The sequence below is a fragment of the Pseudochaenichthys georgianus genome, chromosome 18 (genome assembly GCF_902827115.2).
Source record: "Pseudochaenichthys georgianus chromosome 18, fPseGeo1.2, whole genome shotgun sequence".
NCBI lineage: Eukaryota > Metazoa > Chordata > Actinopteri > Perciformes > Channichthyidae > Pseudochaenichthys > Pseudochaenichthys georgianus.
The window spans coordinates 2,945,067-2,972,865 of NC_047520.1; the positions used below are offsets into that span (position 1 = coordinate 2,945,067).

The 27,799-nt window shown below is 44.0% G+C and overlaps 1 protein-coding gene across 1 annotated transcript in view; it reads right to left on the reverse strand.

The window, feature by feature from the left end:
* Nucleotides 1–2,102: 2,102 nt before the first annotated feature.
* nhsl2 (NHS-like 2) overlaps nt 2,103–27,799 on the reverse strand; it is a 48,851-nt gene continuing 23,154 nt past the window's right edge. Inside the window, exons 6-15 of the mRNA XM_071206630.1 lie at nt 26,619–27,738; nt 25,010–25,319; nt 22,946–23,063; nt 21,357–21,496; nt 16,371–16,512; nt 13,735–14,382; nt 13,265–13,337; nt 11,660–11,969; nt 9,600–9,717; nt 2,103–8,149 (exon numbers count right to left, since the gene is read on the reverse strand). Coding sequence (XP_071062731.1) covers nt 7,825–8,149; nt 9,600–9,717; nt 11,660–11,969; nt 13,265–13,337; nt 13,735–14,382; nt 16,371–16,512; nt 21,357–21,496; nt 22,946–23,063; nt 25,010–25,319; nt 26,619–27,738 — 3,304 coding nt within the window. The 3' untranslated portion in view covers nt 2,103–7,824. The remainder of the gene's footprint in view (nt 8,150–9,599; nt 9,718–11,659; nt 11,970–13,264; nt 13,338–13,734; nt 14,383–16,370; nt 16,513–21,356; nt 21,497–22,945; nt 23,064–25,009; nt 25,320–26,618; nt 27,739–27,799) is intronic.

The following is a 27,799-nucleotide window of genomic DNA, read 5'->3' on the forward strand; positions in this document are numbered from 1 at the left end:
GTTCTCTACCCCAGCTTGAAGACAAAAGGTCCTAAGTAAGTAAGTAATGATTAAACTTCGGATCAAGAGGTTTTAGTCAGCGTCAGATAGAAACAGCCAATTAACTAAAGTGTTGCTGCCTCTGCAGGAAACTCATTAGCAGAGGTGGGAAGTAGTGGAGTACAAATACTTCGTTACTTTACTCCACTACTTATTTTTCTGACGACTTTTCACTTTCTACTTCTTATGTTGAACCCAAATACCTGTACTTTCTACTTCTTACATGTTGAACCCAAATACCTGTACTTTCTACTTCTTACATGTTGAACCCAAATACCTGTACTTTCTACTTCTTACATGTTGAACCCAAATACCTGTACTTTCTACTTCTTACATGTTGAACCCAAATACCTGTACTTTACTCTACATTTGAACTCAATACATGTTGATACTTCTTACATGTTGAACTCAACCTGTACTTTCTACTTCTTACATGTTGAACTCAAATACCTGTACTTTCTACTTCTACATGTTGAACTCGAATACCTGTACTTTCTACTTCTTACATGTTGAACCCAAATACCTGTACTTTCTACTTCTCTCATGTTGAACTCAAATACCTGTACTTTCTACTTCTTACATGTTGAACCCAAATACCTGTACTTTCTACTTCTCTCATGTTGAACTCAAATACCTGTACTTTCTACTTCTTACATGTTGAACTCAAATACCTGTACTTTCTACTTCTTACATGTTGAACTCAAATACCTGTACTTTCTACTTCTTACATGTTGAACTCAAATACCTGTACTTTCTACTTCTCACATGTTGAACACGAATACCTGTACATTCTACTTCTTACATGTTGAACCCAAATACCTGTACTTTCTACTTCTCACATGTTGAACACAAATACCTGTACTTTCTACTTCTCACATGTTGAACACGAATACCTGTACATTCTACTTCTTACATGTTGAACCCAAATACCTGTACTTTCTACTTCTCACATGTTGAACTCAAATACCTGTACTTTCTACTTCTCACATGTTGAACCCAAATACCTGTACTTTCTACTTCTTACATGTTGAACTCAAATACCTGTACTTTCTACTTCTACATGTTGAACCAAATACCTGTACTTTCTACTTCTCACATGTTGAACTCAAATACCTGTACTTTCTACTTCTCACATGTTGAACTCAAATACCTGTACTTTCTACTTCTTACATGTTGAACTCAAATACCTGTACTTTCTACTTCTCACATGTTGAACTCAAATACTTGTACTTTCTACTTCTCACATGTTGAACTCAAATACTTGTACTTTCTACTTCTTACATGTTGAACTCAAATACCTGTACTTTCTACTTCTTACATGTTGAACTCAAATACCTGTACTTTCTGCTTCTCACATGTTGAACTCAAATACCTGTACTTTCTGCTTCTCACATGTTGAACTCAAATACCTGTACTTTCTACTTCTCACATGTTGAACTCAAATACCTGTACTTTCTACTTCTTACATGTTGAACTCAAATACCTGTACTTTCTACTTCTCACATGTTGAACTCAAATACCTGTACTTTCTACTTCTCTCATTTCCCAACCAGCTGGTTCCTTTAGTCTGAATGTGTGTTGGTGCGTGATCATTATTCTGTAGAGTCACTGCGTGCCTATTGGTTGGAACACGATCCGTGTATCCATCACTTCCTGGTCTTCTCTAAAGAAGAGGGACCAATGGAAACGTTGTCATGTTGCCGTTGTTCAGCATGGAAACATTCATTAGCTAACAATGACATTATTGTTCTATTAATATAAAGGGAGGTCAGGTACTCTTTAAAGCAGCTGCTAGTGATGGGTACTTTCTACTTAAGTACATTTCAAAACGTCTTTACTTTCACTCGAGTAAAGAAGTTTAGTCAGTACTTCTACTTTTACCAGAGTATTTTTAGACACGAGTATCTGTACTTCTACTTGAGGTGTGTACTTTTGCCATCTCTGATCATATTCAGAGAGGAACCTTGAGACCATGAGGGCAGAGAGCATTCACAACAGCAGGAAAGCAAACAATCAAAACACCCAGTTTTTTTTAAGCAAGAAAAAATAATTTATTTATACTGATATAATAATTTCATCACATTGGCGATGCGTGGCTGCGGGGGGGAGCGTTTGTGTGTGACGCCTCCTCGCAGATACACACCGCTGGATGGGGGAAACAGGTTATTCAATACATACACGGAATATTCCTTTAAATATGTCTTTTTCAATGAGGAATAACAAAAATAGAATAATTCCAATAGCTCTGTCTCTCTTTCTAATTATCTTATCTCTTCACAAGCTGCCTGTTCAGACCCATGGGCGGGTTTGTTTTACTCAACGTGGCGTGACAGGCGGGTGGGGTTTAGCGGCAAAAGAGACATCAGTTTCATTCCTACTCCAAAGTACCCCTGACACGTCCAAACACTGTTAACCCCACCCGTCTGGCACACCCTGACAAACAAATGCAAGATACTCTTTGGCCCAAATATGCAACAGTCACCCCTCTTTTCTCTTTTTCACCGTCTTTCACTCTCTCATGAAGCTGGACCGCATGTTTTTTTAATGAAACGTCTTAAAACTGGGATCAAACAGTTTATTTTTGAAGCATTTGTGCTTTGTTGGGATATATTTGTCAAAAAGAGTTAAACAATTGACTTATTTAAAGCTGTTTCTGCAAAAATGGTGGTTGACTTTGTTTGGCTCAAAGAAGGGATGTTTGATTTGTTTATTCTGGGTTGTCTTTCGTGTCATCTAAGTGGCTCTATTCATTGTCTTTAACACATGACTGTAAACATGTTCTTCAAACCAACATCAGATAGATCTTTATGTTGGCTTCGGAGAAAAGTTATTTTTTGACACTCCAATTTAACACTTTTCTCTGAATCTGCAACTAAAATAAAATAAGGAATGAATTAAAAAGCGATCTCCTTTCATCCCGTTGCAGGGCAGCAGACGAGAGAGTGAGAGAGAGGGGAAAAGCTTTTAACATGATTACTCGCTGAGTCACACGACAGCTGAGAAGGAAGGAGGGAAGAGGTGGAGGAGACGTTGACGGGGGAAGTGTAATTTTCCGCGTGGTAATCCCCACGTTGAGCCGAATCAAACCTGTGCTCCACGCCCTCGTGTCCACCTCCCCTCCTCCTGAGGAAGGGATTAAATATTCAATATATATTTCTAGTGTCAGCACTCTTTTCACACTCTATATAAATGTAATTTTTCAATATAATATGTTGTCAACTTTTTCAGAGAATTTAATACAGAACTTTCATGGTTGCAGAGTTGCTCTTATGGCAGACATATTCCCATTGGTTAGTAATTGTGTGTATGTGAAGAGCTACAGGATCAACCAAATACACTCACGACTAATTGCTCCAATTGTCTGTAAGCTTGTTGGTAGTAAAATCTAAAAAGTATCAAAAATATGGCACCAAGTTGGCAGTAATCTAACCAATAAGTGTATGTCTGCATCCAGTGCAACTCTGCGTCTGAAAACTGTGAAGAAATTACATATTTCTCTAAATATTAAATGATTGTATCCTCACACGGGGGGTAGCACGCTTTTTACCAGTGTACCCATGTGTCTTTCTTTACTTGTACCTCTATGTTGTTCTAGTGCTGCCAAACAGTCATTCTCTTTATCAATTAGTCCATGTTTTAGCTGGATGAATTTCAGTTTAAAATTAGTTTGGCCTATAAACAGTCAGAAAATAGTCAAAAGTGTCCAAAAGTCAAAAGTGATGTCTTGTTTTGCACGTCTAAAAGCCAAATATTCACTTTAAGATGATATGAAACTGAGAAAGGCAACACAACTTCATATTTCGGAGGCCGAAATCAGCGACTTTTGCACTGAAATGTCTTCAATTGTCGATTAAAAATGTATCGGCGATTATTTTTCAATTATACAAGCCAATAAACGGACTAATGGTTGCAGCTTTACTACTAAGCAAATGTGCCATGTTGGATATATATCGTCTCCACAGGAAGTTAAACAACGCTGAGGTTAGTTCACCTCATGTGACTTCATAACAATCGGTTCATGTTATCATTGTCCGCTCCCTCCTAACACTGTACTCGTTTCCTGTCTCTGTCACCATGCTGTACTTTGAGCTTAATTAACTGGGTTCAGTTCGACATGTGTCTGGTCAGTTATCTCGAGGCGCCAGATTTACAAACACGTCTTAACCGGGCGATTTCGTTTTAACAAAGGTTTGCAAGGTTGTGTGTGTGTGTGTGTGTGCTACCAAGGCAGCTGAAAAAAATCATTGTAATAATATAAAATAAGAACACAGTATAGGCGCTACGGCAACACGCCCATAATTCAGTATACAAGGCAAACAAACACATTTTCATTCACTAAATATTGAAAACAAGCGTCACTTGACTAGTCATCTTGATAATTTATGCACTTTTAAAATCTTTTGTTTCAGGATGATGGAATACCTGAAGGACTAGGAAGAGAGATGTACGTGAAGGCGGTTCTTTTTTTTTACTCTCCTGTTGTCTTATGTGTGGTTGTTCCTTCTTTCGCCCACTAGGGGGAGCTCTGACTCAATAGCACCGAGGGATAGCTTGCCAGTCCAGAGAGGGAAGGACCCCTCCTCCCTCCACACATCCATCCATGCAGCGGATAAGTCAGGTGTCGGAGCTGAACCGCTGCTAATCCACATTCTCAGACTGTCCTCACGCTGATCCAGAGCTGGAGGGCGGCGAGGGGTCAAATACCACACGGCGTTTCGTTCGCAGTCCAAAAGTAAAGGTCCTTTATGCAGAAAAAACACATTCAAACCCTGCCTGTTTCTGTGTTGGTGCACATCCACTCATTCATCCATGTTTACTCCATGGATACGCAAAGGAAAAAGTATAAAAAACACAGAACAAGAGAGAGAGAAGGCAGAAAGCGTTGATAGAGAGATGTTTTTTTGTTGCGAAGCACAGCATCTATTTTCCTAACAGTCATTCATTGACATTCATCCGGTGTCGTGTCGCCTGCAGATGCATAGACTGCATGCAGAGAGAAGGAGGGAAGGAAAGGAAGGGACGGGCGGAGGTTAACGGAAACATGGGGGATGGAGAGAAGGTGAACAGAGGAAGCGATCAAAAGGCGGCGTTGTGTGCAAAAGCAGAAAGACTTTGCCGTATTTGGGCGAAGAAAGAGAGAGAGTGCTAAAACAAGAGGTTACGAGAGAGAGAAGGAGAGATGATGCTCGACGCAGAGAGACGGATGGACTGAGAGCTCCCGTAGTGATTAAAGGAGGGGGGGGAGAGGAGGTACAGGCTGCCACCTCACCTCTTAAACGAAAGTGGCAGAGGCTGCGACCCAACAGTCCAAACTATTTCCTTTTCCTAACCACTTTACTTTGACCTTGATGGAAACATCAAGGTCAAACAACGATGTAAAGGAGAACTCATTATAGCAATCCAAAACACCTACTGACCCTAACGTGAATGTAATTGCTACAGTATCGTGCATTTTCGCCTCTTTATTTCCTTAAAGGTGGGTCGGTAAGTTTGAGAACCCGGCTCGAGATACACTTGTTATATTCCATGGAATGCTCTTAACGTCCGATAGCACTTAATATCTGAAGTGCTTTGACGACAAATCCATAAATAAACATCATCTGTGGAAGCCGTGGCGCTGTGAAAAGCACGACCAATCATCTGAGCCGGCTGAAGTAACTGGACGGCCTACCTGCCTGTCAGCCTCCCATCTGGGCACAGACTGATCTCGTGCCCTCATTGGTCATGTTCGTGTGTGTTGGAGGCGGGGCTCTGTGAGGAAGTGGCAGATTTCTTCCGGCTGTGTATTTTCAAATTCTAGCGCACTCGAGCCGGTTTCTCCAAAATGACCTACCCCACCTTTAAGGATGGTCCGATGCACCCTAAGTAGATGAGAATGGAAGCATTGAAGCTCCTTCTCTTAAGGGTTCAAGGACCTCAACCTGCTCGTATCAAGGCATCGACTTAGACACGGCCCAGTTACTCCGATGGGAACCGTCCGAAGCAATATGGAGCCATTCGACCACAGCCTGCGCAAAGGAGGGTAACACACACACAGTTTCAGAACGTAGCTTTGCGACAGTGTGGACAGAAAGATTCTGGCTAGATCTAGCGTGACAAAGTGATAATAATACCTATTTTCAGAACTCAAAACTCGTAGCGGGGGTTGCTAACTTCATGCTAATCCTACTTCAAGAAAGGACTGCAGGGTGACGATGCACACACAGCGACACACACACTCACACACACGCACAGTATGGGCCCAAAGATGACAAACACATAAACAGGCAAATGGACATTGACGCTCTCTCCTTCTCGCTTTTCTTCTTGGCACTTCCCCTCATGACACGCACACGAACACGTACACAAGCGCAACGATACACACACATACACACCGCGAGGTCCCCTCTGGTCTGTTGGTCGGTTTTAACGGTCCTTTGGTCCCGTCACCAGAGACCAACAACGAATAAAGACCCTGTTTTATAACCAGGCCTGCTTCATGCTCTCCGTACAGAAACTCCACAGGCTAGATTTGACCAGCGCACACACACCTACGAACACACACACACACACACACACACACAATGTTCTGGTCTGTTCCGTCTTCCATGGCATTAGTCCTTGGTCCGTATGTGTGTGTGTTTGGGTGTGTGTTTTCCTTCCATGGTGTAGTCCAAGCTGCTTCGTACACTACGGTTAGTCTTTGTGTCCGCCAACAGACGATATTCGTTGATAGATGCGATACATTTATCTTTGTACATGATACATATAGTACAATCCAATGAAACATGTACAGTATGGCCATCTAGCACGGTGAACAAAAGAGATTAAGGAAAAACAAAAGACTGATGAGTTTCGACCGCGCCGTGGAAACGTCGCTCCGTTCGGCGAGTTAAAAAGAAAGTGCTTAGACGTCCCTCCGTTCGAAGGGTGCCTCGGTGGAATGTTTTGTAAAAGGTCCACATTCACATTCAGCCAACAAATAATAACCGGTGACATGCTCATGCGTCATCGTTGGTGGCAAAAAGCCCCCACGTGGTTTTTCTTTGTAAATCCTGCGCGTCGTTCGCCAAAATAAGACTTTCTCTGAAAATGATCATGCCTCCTACGGGATTGCAGCAACCAGGAGGAGAAGGAGAGTCATGACGCCCACGTGTTCAGGCTTTCGGGTGCCTCGTCATCTCCATTCATTATTTACCTTTCAGTTCATTCATGTAGGTGTACTGGCGTCGTCGCCGTAGCAACTACTGGTTGGAGGGTTTTGGTTGAATAATGGACGAATCGTTTGGAAGTCAACTTTTGTGTTTTATTCCAATTATTATTTGGATGTATTTGTGGTACCTTTGAGGATCAATACAACTGCTTAAGGATTCACTAATAACCTCTGTCTTCATCTTGGACCCTTGATGTCTTCACCAAAGTGGAGCCAGGAGTAAAGATGTCCACCGGTTATCCTTGTATTCTCTGCTCCAACGACCCATCTCATCGTCCCGCCTTCGCACTGAGCATTTCCCCGATGAAGTTGTGAAGCATAACTTTAAAATCTCCATCTTTCATTAAAAATAAAGTTTCGCTCTCCACAGATTGCTTCCTTCCGTAGAGGAACTGATTGGACAGTGAACGATAGCGCTTCAACCATAGTAGGGGGACGTTTGGTCCAAAGATGTGCTCCAATTCGATTGGACAGTGCAAATGGTCGATCGGTAGTTGGAGCGATCTGGTTGGTCAGAAGGCCCCGTCTTCAGTGGGTGGCGCATTGTAGAATTGGCTGGTAGCTTTCTCAAGAGCCAACGAACCTGGTTAACTTCACTGATCGTGGGGTTTTCCGTACTCTCCTCCCTCGCCAGCTGTCGGCGAAGTAGACGTAAACTCCGTGACCCGCCGTGCCAAAGGGTTTGTGCTTTTGAGTAGCTCCATCGCAGAGACTCTGGCGCCTCCGCCGGAAGTCTTGCTGCCTTTCTTCTGAAGCAGGGCCATGAAGTTCTCGTTGCGGGAGCTGGACCTCTGACTGCCTAAGGTCATGTTTCGGATGTCGCTGCCGCTGTTGCTGTGCTTCACCGGAGATACAAGACTCTGCCGGCTGCCGAAAGAGTCCGTCGGTTCCTTGCGACCAAGAACCCTCCGCTTGGACCTAGACAAATAGAAGAAAAACATCATGAGTATCGAAATTCGAGGTCCCCTATTATATCACAGGTCTCAGATATATCCAGAGCCTGTCTCTGATTGGCTGAAACACCAAACGGATCATTGCAGCATTACCCATAATCCCCTCTGTTTCAGCCCTGTTTCCAAAGTGCTGATTCTCTGTCTGTTAATTTAGATGAAAATAAGGAGCCCCTCCCCACCAACATAATGGTGCTCTAGGAGGAGATTCAGGTGATAAGGGGGGGGGGGGGTTACCATGGTTACTGATTGGCTAATGGTTACACAAGCCAAAAAAAACTTATGACATCATAAAGTGGCCAAAATCTGATCAGAGTGGATTTTGCATAGTAGGTGACCTTTAAAGAAAATAATGTTAATGTACAAGTAATCATTATGTAAAGTACTACTGGAACAGCAAGGCCAATTCCTTCATTTTTGGTGTACACTGAAAACATTTGGGTTTGACATCAAAAGATGAATATGAGACAAAAGGTCAGTATTTCAGCTTTTAATTACAGGTATTTACATCTGTCGTCAGTGCACAGCAAACATACAGGAATTAGATCAATGAACAAAACATGATTAAGTATAGAAATGAAAGGAAAATAAAAATACTCTGCATTAAAGTTGTCATAAAAGTTAGCATTTTGGGACGCCGAGAGAAAGGCATTCTTTAAACAATCAATATAAATGGGGGTAGACACAATTAAAAAAAGAAAATAAAGCATCATAACCACAGTACATTTCCCACCATGGGTCACGGTAGGCAGGTTTTATCCTCAAACTAAACGAGTCACATCCTCAAAGCCTCTAAAGCGCGTGACTGCAGAAGGGACTCCATCCTTTCTTGTGAGAGATGAACACACCTTCACCTTTACTTCGCTGCCTTTCAAGCTATTTGCAGCCTTACAGGAGGGTAACACCGTGAACACTTGTTGCCTAGAGACCAGCTTTTCTTGTGATTCTGCGTGTGTGTGTGTGTGTGTGTGTGTGTGTGTGTGTGTGTGTGTGTGTGTGTGCTTGAGAGAGATTCTAAAAAAGAAAAGTATAAAAAAAGGACCCGCCGGTCTTGCAGCATCACATTGTACGTGAAGCCGTTGCTAGGGAACATTATGCTCTGTCCGCTGTTCACCTTTTCAACAAGACAATGCATCTCTCGTCAGAAGGGTTGCAATAGGACGGATGTAACTGCGCGTGCCGTGATAATCATTTTATAATGCACTTTTTAACTTGTCCTAAAGCCTCTTAAGAAAAGGCCTCTTGCGTAATATCATTATTGGTAAACATAATAGAACGTATGTACACTGCATGACTGAAATGTCTGTTGGCTGTGTGTGTGTGTGTGTGTGTGTGTGTGTGTGTGTGTGTGTGTGTGTGTGTGTGTGTGTGTGTGTGTGTGTGTGTGTGTGTGTGTGTGTGTGTGTGTGTGTGTGTACCTGTGAATGATCGTGAACAGGTCTTCTGTGGTGTGTGCTGCAGGTGTGCCGGGCAACATGTCATCATCCGTTTCCTCTGCGATGTGGAGTACCGTCTTCTCGTCGGCTGCCGAGTCATCTGAACACAAAAGAAAGAAGGTATCACACTGAAATGTAGGTTCCACCAAAGCCCTACTTGAGCCAGTAACAGAACGAGGGTATAATTGGATAATAATAACGATAAATGTCGTCTTTCCGGTTAAAAACAACGTGAAGCAATCCGTGTTTTGAGTTGATTGAAAACCTGAGATATTTCTACTGGCAGAATCAGCAGGTTGTGTATCGAGCGCAGCAGTGAAGGGTCCTAATCAGTGTAGCAGCTCTGACAGGCCATCATGAAACACATATACAATGAAAGGAAGAGGTTACACAGTTCCTCACAAAGATCAAGCCACACAGTATCTTATGTTTTATCAACCACTGCATGGTTGCTAGGGTCTATTTGATTCTCCATAGCCTCTATACACAACCACACCTAGACGTGTCCGATTAATATCCACTCCACTGGCTCCCCGTTCAATCCCGTATCAACTTCAAAAACCTACTACTACTAACCTGCCCCCCCCCCTATCTGGCTGACCTTCTTCAGGAGTACACCCCCTCTCGCTCCCTCCGCTCCTCCTCAGCTGGTCTGCTGACCGTCACCACCCCACGCCTCGTCACCACGGGTGCTCGGGCTTTTAGCTGCACTGCTCCCAGACTCTGGAACTCCCTCCCCCCGCACATCCGACAGTCAGACACCATCACCATATTCAAATCCCAATTAAAAACCCACCTGTTCAAATCTGCTTACTCACTGTAGTGCTCCCCATTATATGTTTCATTTGTGTCCACTTGACTGGCTCCTCCATGATTTCCTGTTTGTGTTTTTATCTTGTTCTGTTGCCTATTCGCTTTTATTTATTTTTTTTTTTTTTTTTTTTTTTTTTTTAAATGTACGGTGTCCTTGGGTGTCATGAAAGGCGCCTAAAAATAAAATGTATTATTATTATTATTATTAATATGTAAGTGCACAACTCAGCAGTCGACAGATACTGCAACACTACAGAAGTTACCGAAATTAACTCCATGCCAGAGGTTGCGCTAGACTTTTTCGCTGCCCGTCATTTTGACGGACAGGATCGTAAAACTTCCGTCAAAATCCAGAATTACCCGTCGGCCTTTACACAACTCTGACGAGGGGGGGGAAAGCATGCTCGTGAACTGTCAACGGGGGGGGGACAGTTCACATGTGCCGTGTTATGCATGGCTGCTGCACCTCGCGGGAGCGTGCACAGCGTGAAGCCAAAACTCACAGACATTTCAATGATTGTACGGCACAGTTAGGTTTGGAAACGGTATAATTTCCTTTTTGGAGGGCCTGCATAACACGGCATAACACCGGAGCCTCGCTGCGGGGAAACTTTGGCGCTGTTCCGAGTTTGTTCTAATCTGTCAAAATGAGGGATTGCTTTCAGATTTGTCCGTCATTGTTAAAAAAAAATTGTCATAGACGGACAACATTCGTTTAACGCGACCTCTGCTCCATGCTTTAATGAACAGTCCTGGAATATGTAAGAGAAAGCTTTTTGAGGTAGAGCATAGACGGTTGGGTTGAATTGTTTATTGTTCGATGAATCACTTGCATTCAAAGGATCAAAATATGGTTTGAACACAGTTCCATTTGAATCTCTTGTTGCATTTGAAAACGCTTTGACAAACGAAAGCTTTGGACGCAATGTGGAGGTTTGGGACGCACCGCATCTGATTAGCATGATTAGGTTATGGACATGCTGATCCTCATACTTCAATTTGTAATCCGTTTTAAATGCTGTGATTGCAAGCTGACTGCAATGCGGTTCTACCCGAGCAACAGTCGTTTTTCAAGCCAAATGCTTCTCAAACAGACGTTCTTCAGCTTTATCTGATCGGCTTCATCTTTAATATACGGTTGAGTCATGCATAATGCAGAATATTAAACTACGACTTCATCTCTTGATAAACCGTGACGCTAGAATGCAGATATTTCTCAAAAAAGTTACCTGCTCCAATCTCAGTGCTGGCCATCTTCCCTCCTAGCTCTGTGAGGGAGGAGTCCTGCAGAGACGAATGAAGCGATGACTCCTTTGAACTCTCCTCGTCGGTTCCTAAGTGGTTCTCATCTTGTTCTAGCATATCGAGAACACTAGGAGAACTGGGAAACTCTTCCGGGGAGAACGTTCCTACGGGAGAGCGAAGACCCACGGGACTCTCGGCCTGAGGGGTCTGACGGTCCGTGCTCCCATTGGTCGAGGAATGGACCGTTGAGGGAAGAAGAAGGACATTCGGCTTCTTCGGGACTGGAGGGGGAACCTGGAAAGGAACGAAATAAGTTCATCTGAATGACATTGACCACAAGGACACTCCAAAGGATTACAAAAGACCCCCAGCCACAAACTGTTCTGTCAGCAGTAAAACCACCAGACTCAGGGACAGTTTTATTCCACAGGCCATAAGACTATTAAACACCTGCACTCTGTAAAGAACATCCATAAACATTCATCCGTTAGCATCATGCTAATTATTTATCTATATGTGACCTGCTCCGTCGAAATCAGTCGCATTGACCCGAAGACACATTTTGAGTTGTATACACTGCTGGAAAGAGGAGATTCCTAGCTTTCTAATGATATCAGGATTGTTGCTGTACTCCAAATATTAAGCAACATATGTCACATTATATAACGACTGTCACCGAGTCATCGTTTTGAGAAAAAGGCCTTCAAAGTTTCCTCTTCTCTGGAATCCATCGATCTGATTGGTTGTTAGCAAATGATCAAAATACTACGGAGGGAAGATACTTTCGTTTTGATTACTGGTCTGGGGGAAGCTCTCGAATGTGTGTGTATACGTGTGTGGTGTTTGTGTATTTTTGCATTTGTATGTATTGTTTGTTTCCCGGGGAAAACACTCACGAGAAACACCGGCTGTTGTTGTGCCTGCTGTGACGTGAAGCTACTCCGTTCTACGCTTGTAATTATGCCGAAGCTTCAACGTTGTATTTATCATCTGAATTTGCCGAAACAAGTTTAATATTCTGAAAGCCAAGACTTTGTTTAATTTAAATCAGATGAAAACAAACTGTAACGGACCCTGCCGTGTCATCTATGATGACTATACGCCTTCATTCATAATGTCAGCCGGAGGGAGGGGGGGCGGCGCTGCGGAACAGCAGAGTGGCGAGCGAGAGGTGTCTTCGTCCCTTTACAAGCTTCAAAATGTATTTATCGTGTGATTTTGGAAATAAAAGTTTCATATTCTGAAAGCCAAGACTTTGTTTGTTTAAAATCAAACAAAACACCCGAACAACTATTTTTTTACGCAAATCCAAGTTGATTTTGAAATGAGCCGTTGCGACATCCGACTGATTTCGATAGAGCGGGTCACATATATCATATTTCCTTTACTTGTATATAGACTCTTTTTATTGTATTACTTGCACATGTAACAGTTTTATTTGTTTTATGTCCTATATATATTATTCATGTTGCACTGTTGGATGAGCCTGTGACTTAAGTCTTTCATTGCCATATCTACACCGTAGCTAACGTGCACAATAAAGCTTGAATCTTGAATAGTAAGCATTTTCTGAGAGATGTCTTCCTCACCTTGGGTTTCTTTTTGTCCGACAGCTCTGACAGACAGGAGATTGTCATTCTTGAAGGGAGGGTCTTGCTCTGTCTTGGAGCTCTGGGCCCTCCTCGTTACTGCAGTGAGACGGGAGTGAGCCTCCGTCCCCAGGACCGGGACGAATCTCTGGGTAAACATCGAAATCTGGCTCCATCGCCGGGTCTTCCAGAAGAGGCTGGGGGTCTGGAAGAGGAGGGAGGTCATAGAGGGACTGGGGCAGGAATGAATGTTCATAAGTGGAATAATCTGGTGGAACAGAGGGACTTGTTGCTTGTGGTGAAGGTCTTTTGGGTTTGGGTTTTCTCATGACTTTGTAGATGTTGCCTAGGGGAACAGGCCGATCCACAGGTGAGCCAGGAGGTGATTCGAGAGCTTGGGGGGAAGTGGAACAAGGAGAAGAAGACTTAAAGAGTAGGTTTATGGGCCGTTTTGGCAACGGGGGCTTGACAGCGACAGGGGGTTGGGTTTCGGTAGGGTGGGTGGCGGGCTGGGGTCTTCCCCTAAGTCACGGCCATGCTGTTCTTCTTCTATGGTGTCGGACGCCCCATCAGGGCAGTCCTCCAAGTCACCACGAGAGACAGAGCGCAGTCGAATAGTCTTTAGCTCATTCTGGGTAACAACAGGCAAGGCTTGTGAGGAGCTGGTTTTTCCGGGTTTCGCTGCAGTCGAGGTGTCCGAATGTCTTCTGCTGGCCTTTGGCTTTGGCCTGATTGATGACAGCTCTAGATGTGCATTCCCAGGCATCTCAAAGGACAATCTAGACCTTGCAGACGGGTCCTTGGGCGACGGAAGAGATGATTTCCTCTCCGGGATCTTCGGACGCAACTTACACCCTAATGTCCCGTGACCTGCCATGTGACTGAGCGGAATAGTAGGGGTGGGAGTCTCTGATTGGCTGGAATAGCCACTTGATGGCGACATAAGTCCTGGGGGTTTGAAGGGCGAGAATGCTTTGATGTCAGTTTCCATGGAGAGTTGTGAGGGCGATGTTGCTCTGGAGGTCGAGGGAGAAGCAAGCAGGGACTCCGAACTACCTCTGACTTTCATACATTCAATCACTGTGGTACCGGTTGCTGTGCTCGAGCCTGAAAGAGACCTGAAAGGAGAAAGAGAATACTAGCATTAAAACTTAGAGAATACTGAAGGTCCAATAACCGGGAAGACCGTCTGGATCGGGCAAATAAACTGCTAAACTTAAGTGCGGGCGACTGTGGCTGCGAGGGAGTGCGGTCGTCTTTCAACCAGAAGGCTGTGGGTTCGATCCCAGCCTGTGCAGCCAACATGTGAACTCAAATACCTGTACTTTCTACTTCTCACATGTTGAACTCAAATACTTGTACTTTCTTCTTCTTACATGTTGAACTCAAATACTTGTACTTTCTACTTCTTACATGTTGAACTCAAATACCTGTACTTTCTACTTCTTACATGTTGAACTCAAATACCTGTACTTTCTACTTCTTACATGTTGAACTCAAATACCTGTACTTTCTGCTTCTCACATGTTGAACTCAAATACCTGTACTTTTGCTTCTCACATGTTGAACTCAAAACCTGTACTTTCTACTTCTTACATGTTGAACTCAATACCTGTACTTTCTACTTCTCACATGTTGAACTCAAATACCTGTACTTTCTACTTCTCTCATTTCCCAACCAGCTGGTTCCTTTAGTCTGAATGTGTGTTGGTGCGTGATCATTATTCTGTAGAGTCACTGCGGCCTATTGGTTGGAACACGATCCGTGTATCCATCACTTCCTGGTCTTCTCTAAAGAAGAGGGACCAATGGAAACGTTGTCATGTTGCCGTTGTTCAGCATGGAAACATTCATTAGCTAACAATGACATTATGTTCTATTAATATAAAGGGAGGTCAGGTACTCTTTAAAGCAGCTGCTAGTGATGGGTACTTTCTACTTAAGTACATTTCAAAACGTCTTTACTTTCACTCGAGTAAAGAAGTTTAGTCAGTACTTCTACTTTTACCAGAGTATTTTTAGACACGAGTATCTGTACTTCTACTTGAGGTGTGTACTTTTGCCATCTCTGATCATATTCAGAGAGGAACCTTGAGACCATGAGGGCAGAGAGCATTCACAACAGCAGGAAAGCAAACAATCAAAACACCCAGTTTTTTTTAAGCAAGAAAAAATAATTTATTTATACTGATATAATAATTTCATCACATTGGCGATGCGTGGCTGCGGGGGGGAGCGTTTGTGTGTGACGCCTCCGCGCAGATACACACCGCTGGATGGGGGAAACAGGTTATTCAATACATACACGGAATATTCCTTTAAATATGTCTTTTTCAATGAGGAATAACAAAAATAGAATAATTCCAATAGCTCTGTCTCTCTTTCTAATTATCTTATCTCTTCACAAGCTGCCTGTTCAGACCCATGGGCGGGTTTGTTTTACTCAACGTGGCGTGACAGGCGGGTGGGGTTTAGCGGCAAAAGAGACATCAGTTTCATTCCTACTCCAAAGTACCCCTGACACGTCCAAACACTGTTAACCCCACCCGTCTGGCACACCCTGACAAACAAATGCAAGATACTCTTTGGCCCAAATATGCAACAGTCACCCCTCTTTTCTTTTTTCACCGTCTTTCACTCTCTCATGAAGCTGGACCGCATGTTTTTTTAATGAAACGTCTTAAAACTGGGATCAAACAGTTTATTTTGAAGCATTTGTGCTTTGTTGGGATATATTTGTCAAAAAGAGTTAAACAATTGACTTATTTAAAGCTGTTTCTGCAAAAATGGTGGTTGACTTTGTTTGGCTCAAAGAAGGGATGTTTGATTTGTTTATTCTGGGTTGTCTTTCGTGTCATCTAAGTGGCTCTATTCATTGTCTTTAACACATGACTGTAAACATGTTCTTCAAACCAACATCAGATAGATCTTTATGTTGGCTTCGGAGAAAAGTTATTTTTTGACACTCCAATTTAACACTTTTCTCTGAATCTGCAACTAAAATAAAATAAGGAATGAATTAAAAAGCGATCTCCTTTCATCCCGTTGCAGGGCAGCAGACGAGAGAGTGAGAGAGAGGGGAAAAGCTTTTAACATGATTACTCGCTGAGTCACACGACAGCTGAGAAGGAAGGAGGGAAGAGGTGGAGGAGACGTTGACGGGGGAAGTGTAATTTTCCGCGTGGTAATCCCCACGTTGAGCCGAATCAAACCTGTGCTCCACGCCCTCGTGTCCACCTCCCCTCCTCCTGAGGAAGGGATTAAATATTCAATATATTTCTAGTGTCAGCACTCTTTTCACACTCTATATAAATGTAATTTTTCAATATAATATGTTGTCAACTTTTTCAGAGAATTTAATACAGAACTTTCATGGTTGCAGAGTTGCTTTATGGCAGACATATTCCCATTGGTTAGTAATTGTGTGTATGTGAAGAGCTACAGGATCAACCAAATACACTCACGACTAATTGCTCCAATTGTCTGTAAGCTTGTTGGTAGTAAAATCTAAAAAGTATCAAAAATATGGCACCAAGTTGGCAGTAATCTAACCAATAAGTGTATGTCTGCATCCAGTGCAACTCTGCGTCTGAAAACTGTGAAGAAATTACATATTTCTCTAAATATTAAATGATTGTATCCTCACACGGGGGGTACACGCTTTTTACCAGTGTACCCATGTGTTCTTTACTTGTACCTCTATGTTGTTCTAGTGCTGCCAAACAGTCATTCTCTTTATCAATTAGTCCATGTTTTAGCTGGATGAATTCAGTTTAAAATTAGTTTGGCCTATAAACAGTCAGAAAATAGTCAAAAGTGTCCAAAAGTCAAAGTGATGTCTTGTTTTGCACGTCTAAAAGCCAAATATTCACTTTAAGATGATATGAAACTGAGAAAGGCAACACAACTTCATATTTCGGAGGCCGAAATCAGCGACTTTTGCACTGAAATGTCTTCAATTGTCGATTAAAAATGTATCGGCGATTATTTTTCAATTATACAAGCCAATAAACGGACTAATGGTTGCAGCTTTACTACTAAGCAAATGTGCCATGTGGATATATCGTCTCCACAGGAAGTTAAACAACGCTGAGGTTAGTTCACCTCATGTGACTTCATAACAATCGGTTCATGTTATCATTGTCCGCTCCCTCCTAACACTGTACTCGTTTCCTGTCTCTGTCACCATGCTGTACTTTGAGCTTAATTAACTGGGTTCAGTTCGACATGTGTCTGGTCAGTTATCTCGAGGCGCCAGATTTACAAACACGTCTTAACCGGGCGATCGTTCGTTTAACAAAGGTTTGCAAGGGTGTGTGTGTGTGTGTGTGTGCTACCAAGGCAGCTGAAAAAAATCATTGTAATAATATAAAATAAGAACACAGTAGGCGTAGGCGCGGCAACACGCCCATAATTCAGTATACAAGGCAAACAAAACATTTTCATTCACTAAATATTGAAAACAAGCGTCACTTGACTAGTCATTGATAATTTATGCACTTTTAAAATCTTTTGTTTCAGGATGATGGAATACCTGAAGGACTAGGAAGAGAGATGTACGTGAAGGCGGTTCTTTTTTTTACTCTCCTGTTGTCTTATGTGTGGTTGTTCCTTCTTTCGCCCACTAGGGGGAGCTCTGACTCAATAGCACCGAGGGATAGCTTGCCAGTCCAGAGAGGGAAGGACCCCTCCTCCCTCCACACATCCATCCATGCAGCGGATAAGTCAGGTGTCGGAGCTGAACCGCTGCTAATCCACATTCTCAGACTGTCCTCACGCTGATCCAGAGCTGGAGGGCGGCGAGGGGTCAAATACCACACGGCGTTTCGTTCGCAGTCCAAAAGTAAAGGTCCTTTATGCAGAAAAAAACACATTCAAACCCTGCCTGTTTCTGTGTTGGTGCACATCCACTCATTCATCCATGTTTACTCCATGGATACGCAAAGGAAAAAGTATAAAAAACACAGAACAAGAGAGAGAGAAGGCAGAAAGCGTGATAGAGAGATGTTTTTTTGTTGCGAAGCACAGCATCTATTTTCCTAACAGTCATTCATTGACATTCATCCGGTGTCGTGTCGCCTGCAGATGCATAGACTGCATGCAGAGAGAAGGAGGGAAGGAAAAGAAGGGACGGGCGGAGGTTAACGCGAAACATGGGGGATGGAGAGAAGGTGAACAGAGGAAGCGATCAAAAGGCGGCGTTGTGTGCAAAAGCAGAAAGACTTTGCCGTATTTGGGCGAAGAAAGAAGAGAGAGGTGCTAAAACAAGAGGTTACGAGAGAGAGAAGGAGAGATGATGCTCGACGCAGAGAGACGGATGGACTGAGAGCTCCCGTAGTGATTAAAGGAGGAGGGGGGAGAGGAGGTACAGGCTGCCACCTCACCTCTTAAACGAAAGTGGCAGAGGCTGCGACCCAACAGTCCAAACTATTTCCTTTTCCTAACCACTTTCTTTGACCTTGATGGAAACATCAAGGTCAAACAACGATGTAAAGGAGAACTCATTATAGCAATCCAAAACACCTACTGACCCTAACGTGAATGTAATTGCTACAGTATCGTGCATTTCGCCTCTTTATTTCCTTAAAGGTGGGTCGGTACAGTTTGAGAACCCGGCTCTCGAGAGAACACTGTTATATTCCATGGAATGCCTCTTAACGTCCGATAGCACTTAATATCTGAAGTGCTTTGACGACAAATCCATAAATAAACATCATCTGTGGAAGCCGTGGCGCTGTGAAAAGCACGACCAATCATCTGAGCCGGCTGAAGTAACTGGACGGCCTACCTGCCTGTCAGCCTCCCATCTGGGCACAGACTGATCTCGTGCCCTCATTGGGTCACGTTCGTGTGTGTTGGAGGCGGGGCTCTGTGAGGAAGTGGCAGATTTCTTCCGGCTGTGTATTTTCAAATTCTAGCGCACTCGAGCCGGTTTCTCCAAAATGACCTACCCCACCTTTAAGGATGGTCCGATGCACCCTAAGTAGATGAGAATGGAAGCATTGAAGCTCCTTCTCTTAAGGGTTCAAGGACCTCAACCTGCTCGTATCAAGGCATCGACTTAGACACGGCCCAGTTACTCCGATGGGAACCGTCCTAAGCAATATGGAGCCATTCGACCACAGCCTGCGCAAAGGAGGGTAACACACACACAGTTTCAGAACGTAGCTTTGCGACAGTGTGGACAGAAAGATTCTGGCTAGATCTAGCGTGACAAAGTGATAATAATACCTATTTTCAGAACTCAAAACTCGTAGCGGGGGTTGCTAACTTCATGCTAATCCTACTTCAAGAAAGGACTGCAGGGTGACGATGCACACACAGCGACACACACACTCACACACACGCACAGTATGGGCCCAAAGATGGACAAACACATAAACAGGCAAATGGACATTGACGCTCTCTCCTTCTCGCTTTTCTTCTTGGCACTTCCCCTCATGACACGCACACGAACACGTACACAAGCGCAACGATACACACACATACACACCGCGAGGTCCCCTCTGGTCTGTTGGTCGGTTTTAACGGTCCTTTGGTCCCGTCACCAGAGACCAACAACGAATAAAGACCCTGTTTTATAACCAGGCCTGCTTCATGCTCTCCGTACAGAAACTCCACAGGCTAGATTTGACCAGCGCACACACACCTACGAACACACACACACACACACACACACACACAATGTTCTGGTCTGTTCCGTCTTCCATGGCATTAGTCCTTGGTCCGTATGTGTGTGTGTTTGGGTGTGTGTTTTCCTTCCATGGTGTAGTCCAAGCTGCTTCGTACACTACGGTTAGTCTTTGTGTCCGCCAACAGACGATATTCGTTGATAGATGCGATACATTTATCTTTGTACATGATACATATAGTACAATCCAATGAAACATGTACAGTATGGCCATCTAGCACGGTGAACAAAAGAGATTAAGGAAAAACAAAAGACTGATGAGTTTCGACCGCGCCGTGGAAACGTCGCTCCGTTCGGCGAGTTAAAAAGAAAGTGCTTAGACGTCCCTCCGTTCGAAGGGTGCCTCGGTGGAATGTTTTGTAAAGGTCCACATTCACATTCAGCCAACAAATAATAACCGGTGACATGCTCATGCGTCATCGTTGGTGGCAAAAAGCCCCCACGTGGTTTTTCTTTGTAAATCCTGCGCGTCGTTCGCCAAAATAAGACTTTCTCTGAAAATGATCATGCCTCCTACGGGATTGCAGCAACCAGGAGGAGAAGGAGAGTCATGACGCCCACGTGTTCAGGCTTTCGGGTGCCTCGTCATCTCCATTCATTATTTACCTTTCAGTTCATTCATGTAGGTGTACTGGCGTCGTCGCCGTAGCAACTACTGGTTGGAGGGTTTTGGTTGAATAATGGACGAATCGTTTGGAAGTCAACTTTTGTGTTTTATTCCAATTATTATTTGGATTTATTTGTGGTACCTTTGAGGATCAATACAACTGCTTAAGGATTCACTAATAACCTCTGTCTTCATCTTGGACCCTTGATGTCTTCACCAAAGTGGAGCCAGGAGTAAAGATGTCCACCGGTTATCCTTGTATTCTCTGCTCCAACGACCCATCTCATCGTCCCGCCTTCGCACTGAGCATTTCCCCGATGAAGTTGTGAAGCATAACTTTAAAATCTCCATCTTTCATTAAAAATAAAGTTTCGCTCTCCACAGATTGCTTCCTTCCGTAGAGGAACTGATTGGACAGTGAACGATAGCGCTTCAACCATAGTAGGGGGACGTTTGGTCCAAAGATGTGCTCCAATTCGATTGGACAGTGCAAATGGTCGATCGGTAGTTGGAGCGATCTGGTTGGTCAGAAGGCCCCGTCTTCAGTGGGTGGCGCATTGTAGAATTGGCTGGTAGCTTTCTCAAGAGCCAACGAACCTGGTTAACTTCACTGATCGTGGGGTTTTCCGTACTCTCCTCCCTCGCCAGCTGTCGGCGAAGTAGACGTAAACTCCGTGACCCCGCCGTGCCAAAGGGTTTGTGCTTTTGAGTAGCTCCATCGCAGAGACTCTGGCGCCTCCGCCGGAAGTCTTGCTGCCTTTCTTCTGAAGCAGGGCCATGAAGTTCTCAGTTGCGGGAGCTGGACCTCTGACTGCCTAAGGTCATGTTTCGGATGTCGCTGCCGCTGTTGCTGTGCTTCACCGGAGATACAAGACTCTGCCGGCTGCCGAAAGAGTCCGTCGGTTCCTTGCGACCAAGAACCCTCCGCTTGGACCTAGACAAATAGAAGAAAAACATCATGAGTATCGAAATTCGAGGTCCCCTATTATATCACAGGTCTCAGATATATCCAGAGCCTGTCTCTGATGGCTGAAACACCAAACGGATCATTGCAGCATTACCCATAATCCCCTCTGTTTCAGCCCTGTTTCCAAAGTGCTGATTCTCTGTCTGTTAATTTAGATGAAAATAAGGAGCCCCTCCCCACCAACATAATGGTGCTCTAGGAGGAGATTCAGGTGATAAGGGGGGGGGGGGGGGGGGGGGGGTGTACCATGGTTACTGATTGGCTAATGGTTACACAAGCCAAAAAAAACTTATGACATCATAAAGTGGCCAAAATCTGATCAGAGTGGATTTTGCATAGTAGGTGACCTTTAAAGAAAATAATGTTAATGTACAAGTAATCATTATGTAAAGTACTACTGGAACAGCAAGGCCAATTCCTTCATTTTTGGTGTACACTGAAAACATTTGGGTTTGACATCAAAAGATGAATATGAGACAAAAGGTCAGTATTTCAGCTTTTAATTACAGGTATTTACATCTGTCGTCAGTGCACAGCAAACATACAGGAATTAGATCAATGAATAAAACATGATTAAGTATAGAAATGAAAGGAAAATAAAAATACTCTGCATTAAAGTTGTCATAAAAGGTAGCATTTTGGGACGCCGAGAGAAAGGCATTCTTTAAACAATCAATATAAATGGGGGTAGACACAATTAAAAAAAGAAAATAAAGCATCATAACCACAGTACATTTCCCACCATGGGTCACGGTAGGCAGGTTTTATCCTCAAACTAAACGAGTCACATCCTCAAAGCCTCTAAAGCGCGTGACTGCAGAAGGGACTCCATCCTTTCTTGTGAGAGATGAACACACCTTCACCTTTACTTCGCTGCCTTTCAAGCTATTTGCAGCCTTACAGGAGGGTAACACCGTGAACACTTGTTGCCTAGAGACCAGCTTTTCTTGTGATTCTGCGTGTTGTGTGTGTGTGTGTGTGTGTGTGTGTGTGTGTGTGTGTGTGTGCTTGAGAGAGATTCTAAAAAAGAAAAGTATAAAAAAAGGACCCGCCGGTCTTGCAGCATCACATTGTACGTGAAGCCGTTGCTAGGGAACATTATGCTCTGTCCGCTGTTCACCTTTTCAACAAGACAATGCATCTCTCGTCAGAAGGGTTGCAATAGGACGGATGTAACTGCGCGTGCCGTGATAATCATTTTATAATGCACTTTTTAACTTGTCCTAAAGCCTCTTAAGAAAAGGCCTCTTGCGTAATATCATTATTGGTAAACATAATAGAACGTATGTACACTGCATGACTGAAATGTCTGTTGGCTGTGTGTGTGTGTGTGTGTGTGTGTGTGTGTGTGTGTGTGTGTGTGTGTGTGTGTGTGTGTGTGTGTGTGTGTGTGTGTGTGTGTGTGTGTGTGTGTACCTGTGAATGATCGTGAACAGGTCTTCTGTGGTGTGTGCTGCAGGTGTGCCGGGCAACATGTCATCATCCGTTTCCTCTGCGATGTGGAGTACCGTCTTCTCGTCGGCTGCCGAGTCATCTGAACACAAAAGAAAGAAGGTATCACACTGAAATGTAGGTTCCACCAAAGCCCTACTTGAGCCAGTAACAGAACGAGGGTATAATTGGATAATAATAACGATAAATGTCGTCTTTACGGTTAAAAACAACGTGAAGCAGTCCGTGTTTTGAGTTGATTGAAAACCTGAGATATTTCTACTGGCAGAATCAGCAGGTTGTGTATCGAGCGCAGCAGTGAAGGGTCCTAATCAGTGTAGCAGCTCTGACAGGCCATCATGAAACACATATACAATGAAAGGAAGAGGTTACACAGTTCCTCACAAAGATCAAGCCACACAGTATCTTATGTTTTATCAACCACTGCATGGTTGCTAGGGTCTATTTGATTCTCCATAGCCTCTATACACAACCACACCTAGACGTGTCCGATTAATATCCACTCCACTGGCTCCCCGTTCAATCCCGTATCAACTTCAAAAACCTACTACTACTAACCTGCCCCCCCCCTATCTGGCTGACCTTCTTCAGGAGTACACCCCCTCTCGCTCCCTCCGCTCCTCCTCAGCTGGTCTGCTGACCGTCACCACCCCACGCCTCGTCACCACGGGTGCTCGGGCTTTTAGCTGCACTGCTCCCAGACTCTGGAACTCCCTCCCCCCGCACATCCGACAGTCAGACACCATCACCATATTCAAATCCCAATTAAAAACCCACCTGTTCAAATCTGCTTACTCACTGTAGTGCTCCCCATTATATGTTTCATTTGTGTCCACTTGACTGGCTCCTCCATGATTTCCTGTTTGTGTTTTTATCTTGTTCTGTTGCCTATTCGCTTTTATTTTTATTTATTTTTTTTATTTTTTTTTTTTAAATGTACGGTGTCCTTGGGTGTCATGAAAGGCGCCTAAAAATAAAATGTATTATTATTATTATTATTATTAATATGTAAGTGCACAACTCAGCAGTCGACAGATACTGCAACACTACAGAAGTTACCGAAATTAACTCCATGCCAGAGGTTGCGCTAGACTTTTTCGCTGCCCGTCATTTTGACGGACAGGATCGTAAAACTTCCGTCAAAATCCAGAATTACCCGTCGGCCTTTACACAACTCTGACGAGGGGGGGGAAAGCATGCTCGTGAACTGTCAACGGGGGGGGGACAGTTCACATGCGCCGTGTTATGCATGGCTGCTGCACCTCGCGGGAGCGTGCACAGCGTGAAGCCAAAACTCACAGACATTTCAATGATTTGTACGGCACAGTTAGGTTTGGAAACGGTATAATTTCCTTTTTGGAGGGCCTGCATAACACGGCATAACACCGGAGCCTCGCTGCGGGGAAACTTTGGCGCTGTTCCGAGTTTGTTCTAATCTGTCAAAATGAGGGATTGCTTTCAGATTTGTCCGTCATTGTTAAAAAAAAATTGTCATAGACGGACAACATTCGTTTAACGCGACCTCTGCTCCATGCTTTAATGAACAGTCCTGGAATATGTAAGAGAAAGCTTTTTGAGGTAGAGCATAGACGGTTGGGTTGAATTGTTTATTGTTCGATGAATCACTTGCATTCAAAGGATCAAAATATGGTTTGAACACAGTTTCCATTTGAATCTCTTGTTGCATTTGAAAACGCTTTGACAAACGAAAGCTTTGGACGCAATGTGGAGGTTTGGGACGCACCGCATCTGATTAGCATGATTAGGTTATGGACATGCTGATCCTCATACTTCAATTTGTAATCCGTTTTAAATGCTGTGATTGCAAGCTGACTGCAATGCGGTTCTACCCGAGCAACAGTCGTTTTTCAAGCCAAATGCTTCTCAAAACAGACGTTCTTCAGCTTTATCTGATCGGCTTCATCTTTAATATACGGTTGAGTCATGCATAATGCAGAATATTAAACTACGACTTCATCTCTTGATAAACCGTGACGCTAGAATGCAGATATTTCTCAAAAAAGTTACCTGCTCCAATCTCAGTGCTGGCCATCTTCCCTCCTAGCTCTGTGAGGGAGGAGTCCTGCAGAGACGAATGAAGCGATGACTCCTTTGAACTCTCCTCGTCGGTTCCTAAGTGGTTCTCATCTTGTTCTAGCATATCGAGAACACTAGGAGAACTGGGAAACTCTTCCGGGGAGAACGTTCCTACGGGAGAGCGAAGACCCACGGGACTCTCGGCCTGAGGGGTCTGACGGTCCGTGCTCCCATTGGTCGAGGAATGGACCGTTGAGGGAAGAAGAAGGACATTCGGCTTCTTCGGGACTGGAGGGGGAACCTGGAAAGGAACGAAATAAGTTCATCTGAATGACATTGACCACAAGGACACTCCAAAGGATTACAAAAGACCCCCAGCCACAAACTGTTCTGTCAGCAGTAAAACCACCAGACTCAGGGACAGTTTTATTCCACAGGCCATAAGACTATTAAACACCTGCACTCTGTAAAGAACATCCATAAACATTCATCCGTTAGCATCATGCTAATTATTTATCTATATGTGACCTGCTCCGTCGAAATCAGTCGCATTGACCCGAAGACACATTTTGAGTTGTATACACTGCTGGAAAGAGGAGATTCCTAGCTTTCTAATGATATCAGGATTGTTGCTGTACTCCAAATATTAAGCAACATATGTCACATTATATAACGACTGTCACCGAGTCATCGTTTTGAGAAAAAGGCCTTCAAAGTTTCCTCTTCTCTGGAATCCATCGATCTGATTGGTTGTTAGCAAATGATCAAAATACTACGGAGGGAAGATACTTTCGTTTTGATTACTGGTCTGGGGGAAGCTCTCGAATGTGTGTGTATACGTGTGTGTGTGTTTGTGTATTTTTGCATTTGTATGTATTGTTTGTTTCCCGGGGAAAACACTCACGAGAAACACCGGCTGTTGTTGTGCCTGCTGTGACGTGAAGCTACTCCGTTCTACGCTTGTAATTATGCCGAAGCTTCAACGTTGTATTTATCATCTGAATTTGCCGAAACAAGTTTAATATTCTGAAAGCCAAGACTTTGTTTAATTTAAATCAGATGAAAACAAACTGTAACGGACCCTGCCGTGTTATCTATGATGACTATACGCCTTCATTCATAATGTCAGCCGGAGGGAGGGGGGGCGGCGCTGCGGAACAGCAGAGTGGCGAGCGAGAGGTGTCTTCGTCCCTTTACAAGCTTCAAAAATGTATTTATCGTGTGATTTTGGAAATAAAAGTTTCATATTCTGAAAGCCAAGACTTTGTTTGTTTAAAATCAAACAAAACACCCGAACAACTATTTTTTTACGCAAATCCAAGTTGATTTTGAAATGAGCCGTTGCGACATCCGACTGATTTCGATAGAGCGGGTCACATATATCATATTTCCTTTACTTGTATATAGACTCTTTTATTTGTATTTACTTGCACATGTAACAGTTTTATTTGTTGTATGTCCTATATATATATTCATGTTGCACTGTTGGATGAGCCTGTGACTTAAGTCTTTCATTGCCATATCTACACCGTAGCTAACGTGCACAATAAAGCCTTGAATCTTGAATAGTAAAGCATTTTCTGAGAGATGTCTTCCTCACCTTGGGTTTCTTTTTGTCCGACAGCTCTGACAGACAGGAGATTGTCATTCTTGAAGGGAGGGTCTTGCTCTTGTCCTGGAGCTCTGGGCCCTCCTCGTTACTGCAGTGAGACGGGAGTGAGCCTCCGTCCCCAGGACCGGGACGAATCTCTGGGTAAACATCGAAATCTGGCTCCATCGCCGGGTCTTCCAGAAGAGGCTGGGGGTCTGGAAGAGGAGGGAGGTCATAGAGGGACTGGGGCAGGAATGAATGTTCATAAGTGGAATAATCTGGTGGAACAGAGGGACTTGTTGCTTGTGGTGAAGGTCTTTTGGGTTTGGGTTTTCTCATGACTTTGTAGATGTTGCCTAGGGGAACAGGCCGATCCACAGGTGAGCCAGGAGGTGATTCGAGAGCTTGGGGGGAAGTGGAACAAGGAGAAGAAGACTTAAAGAGTAGGTTTATGGGCCGTTTTGGCAACGGGGGCTTGACAGCGACAGGGGGTTTGGGTTTCGGTAGGGTGGGTGGCGGGCTGGGGTCTTCCCCTAAGTCACGGCCATGCTGTTCTTCTTCTATGGTGTCGGACGCCCCATCAGGGCAGTCCTCCAAGTCACCACGAGAGACAGAGCGCAGTCGAATAGTCTTTAGCTCATTCTGGGTAACAACAGGCAAGGCTTGTGAGGAGCTGGTTTTTCCGGGTTTCGCTGCAGTCGAGGTGTCCGAATGTCTTCTGCTGGCCTTTGGCTTTGGCCTGATTGATGACAGCTCTAGATGTGCATTCCCAGGCATCTCAAAGGACAATCTAGACCTTGCAGACGGGTCCTTGGGCGACGGAAGAGATGATTTCCTCTCCGGGATCTTCGGACGCAACTTACACCCTAATGTCCCGTGACCTGCCATGTGACTGAGCGGAATAGTAGGGGTGGGAGTCTCTGATTGGCTGGAATAGCCACTTGATGGCGACATAAGTCCTGGGGGTTTGAAGGGCGAGAATGCTTTGATGTCAGTTTCCATGGAGAGTTGTGAGGGCGATGTTGCTCTGGAGGTCGAGGGAGAAGCAAGCAGGGACTCCGAACTACCTCTGACTTTCATACATTCAATCACTGTGGTACCGGTTGCTGTGCTCGAGCCTGAAAGAGACCTGAAAGGAGAAAGAGAATACTAGCATTAAAACTTAGAGAATACTGAAGGTCCAATAACCG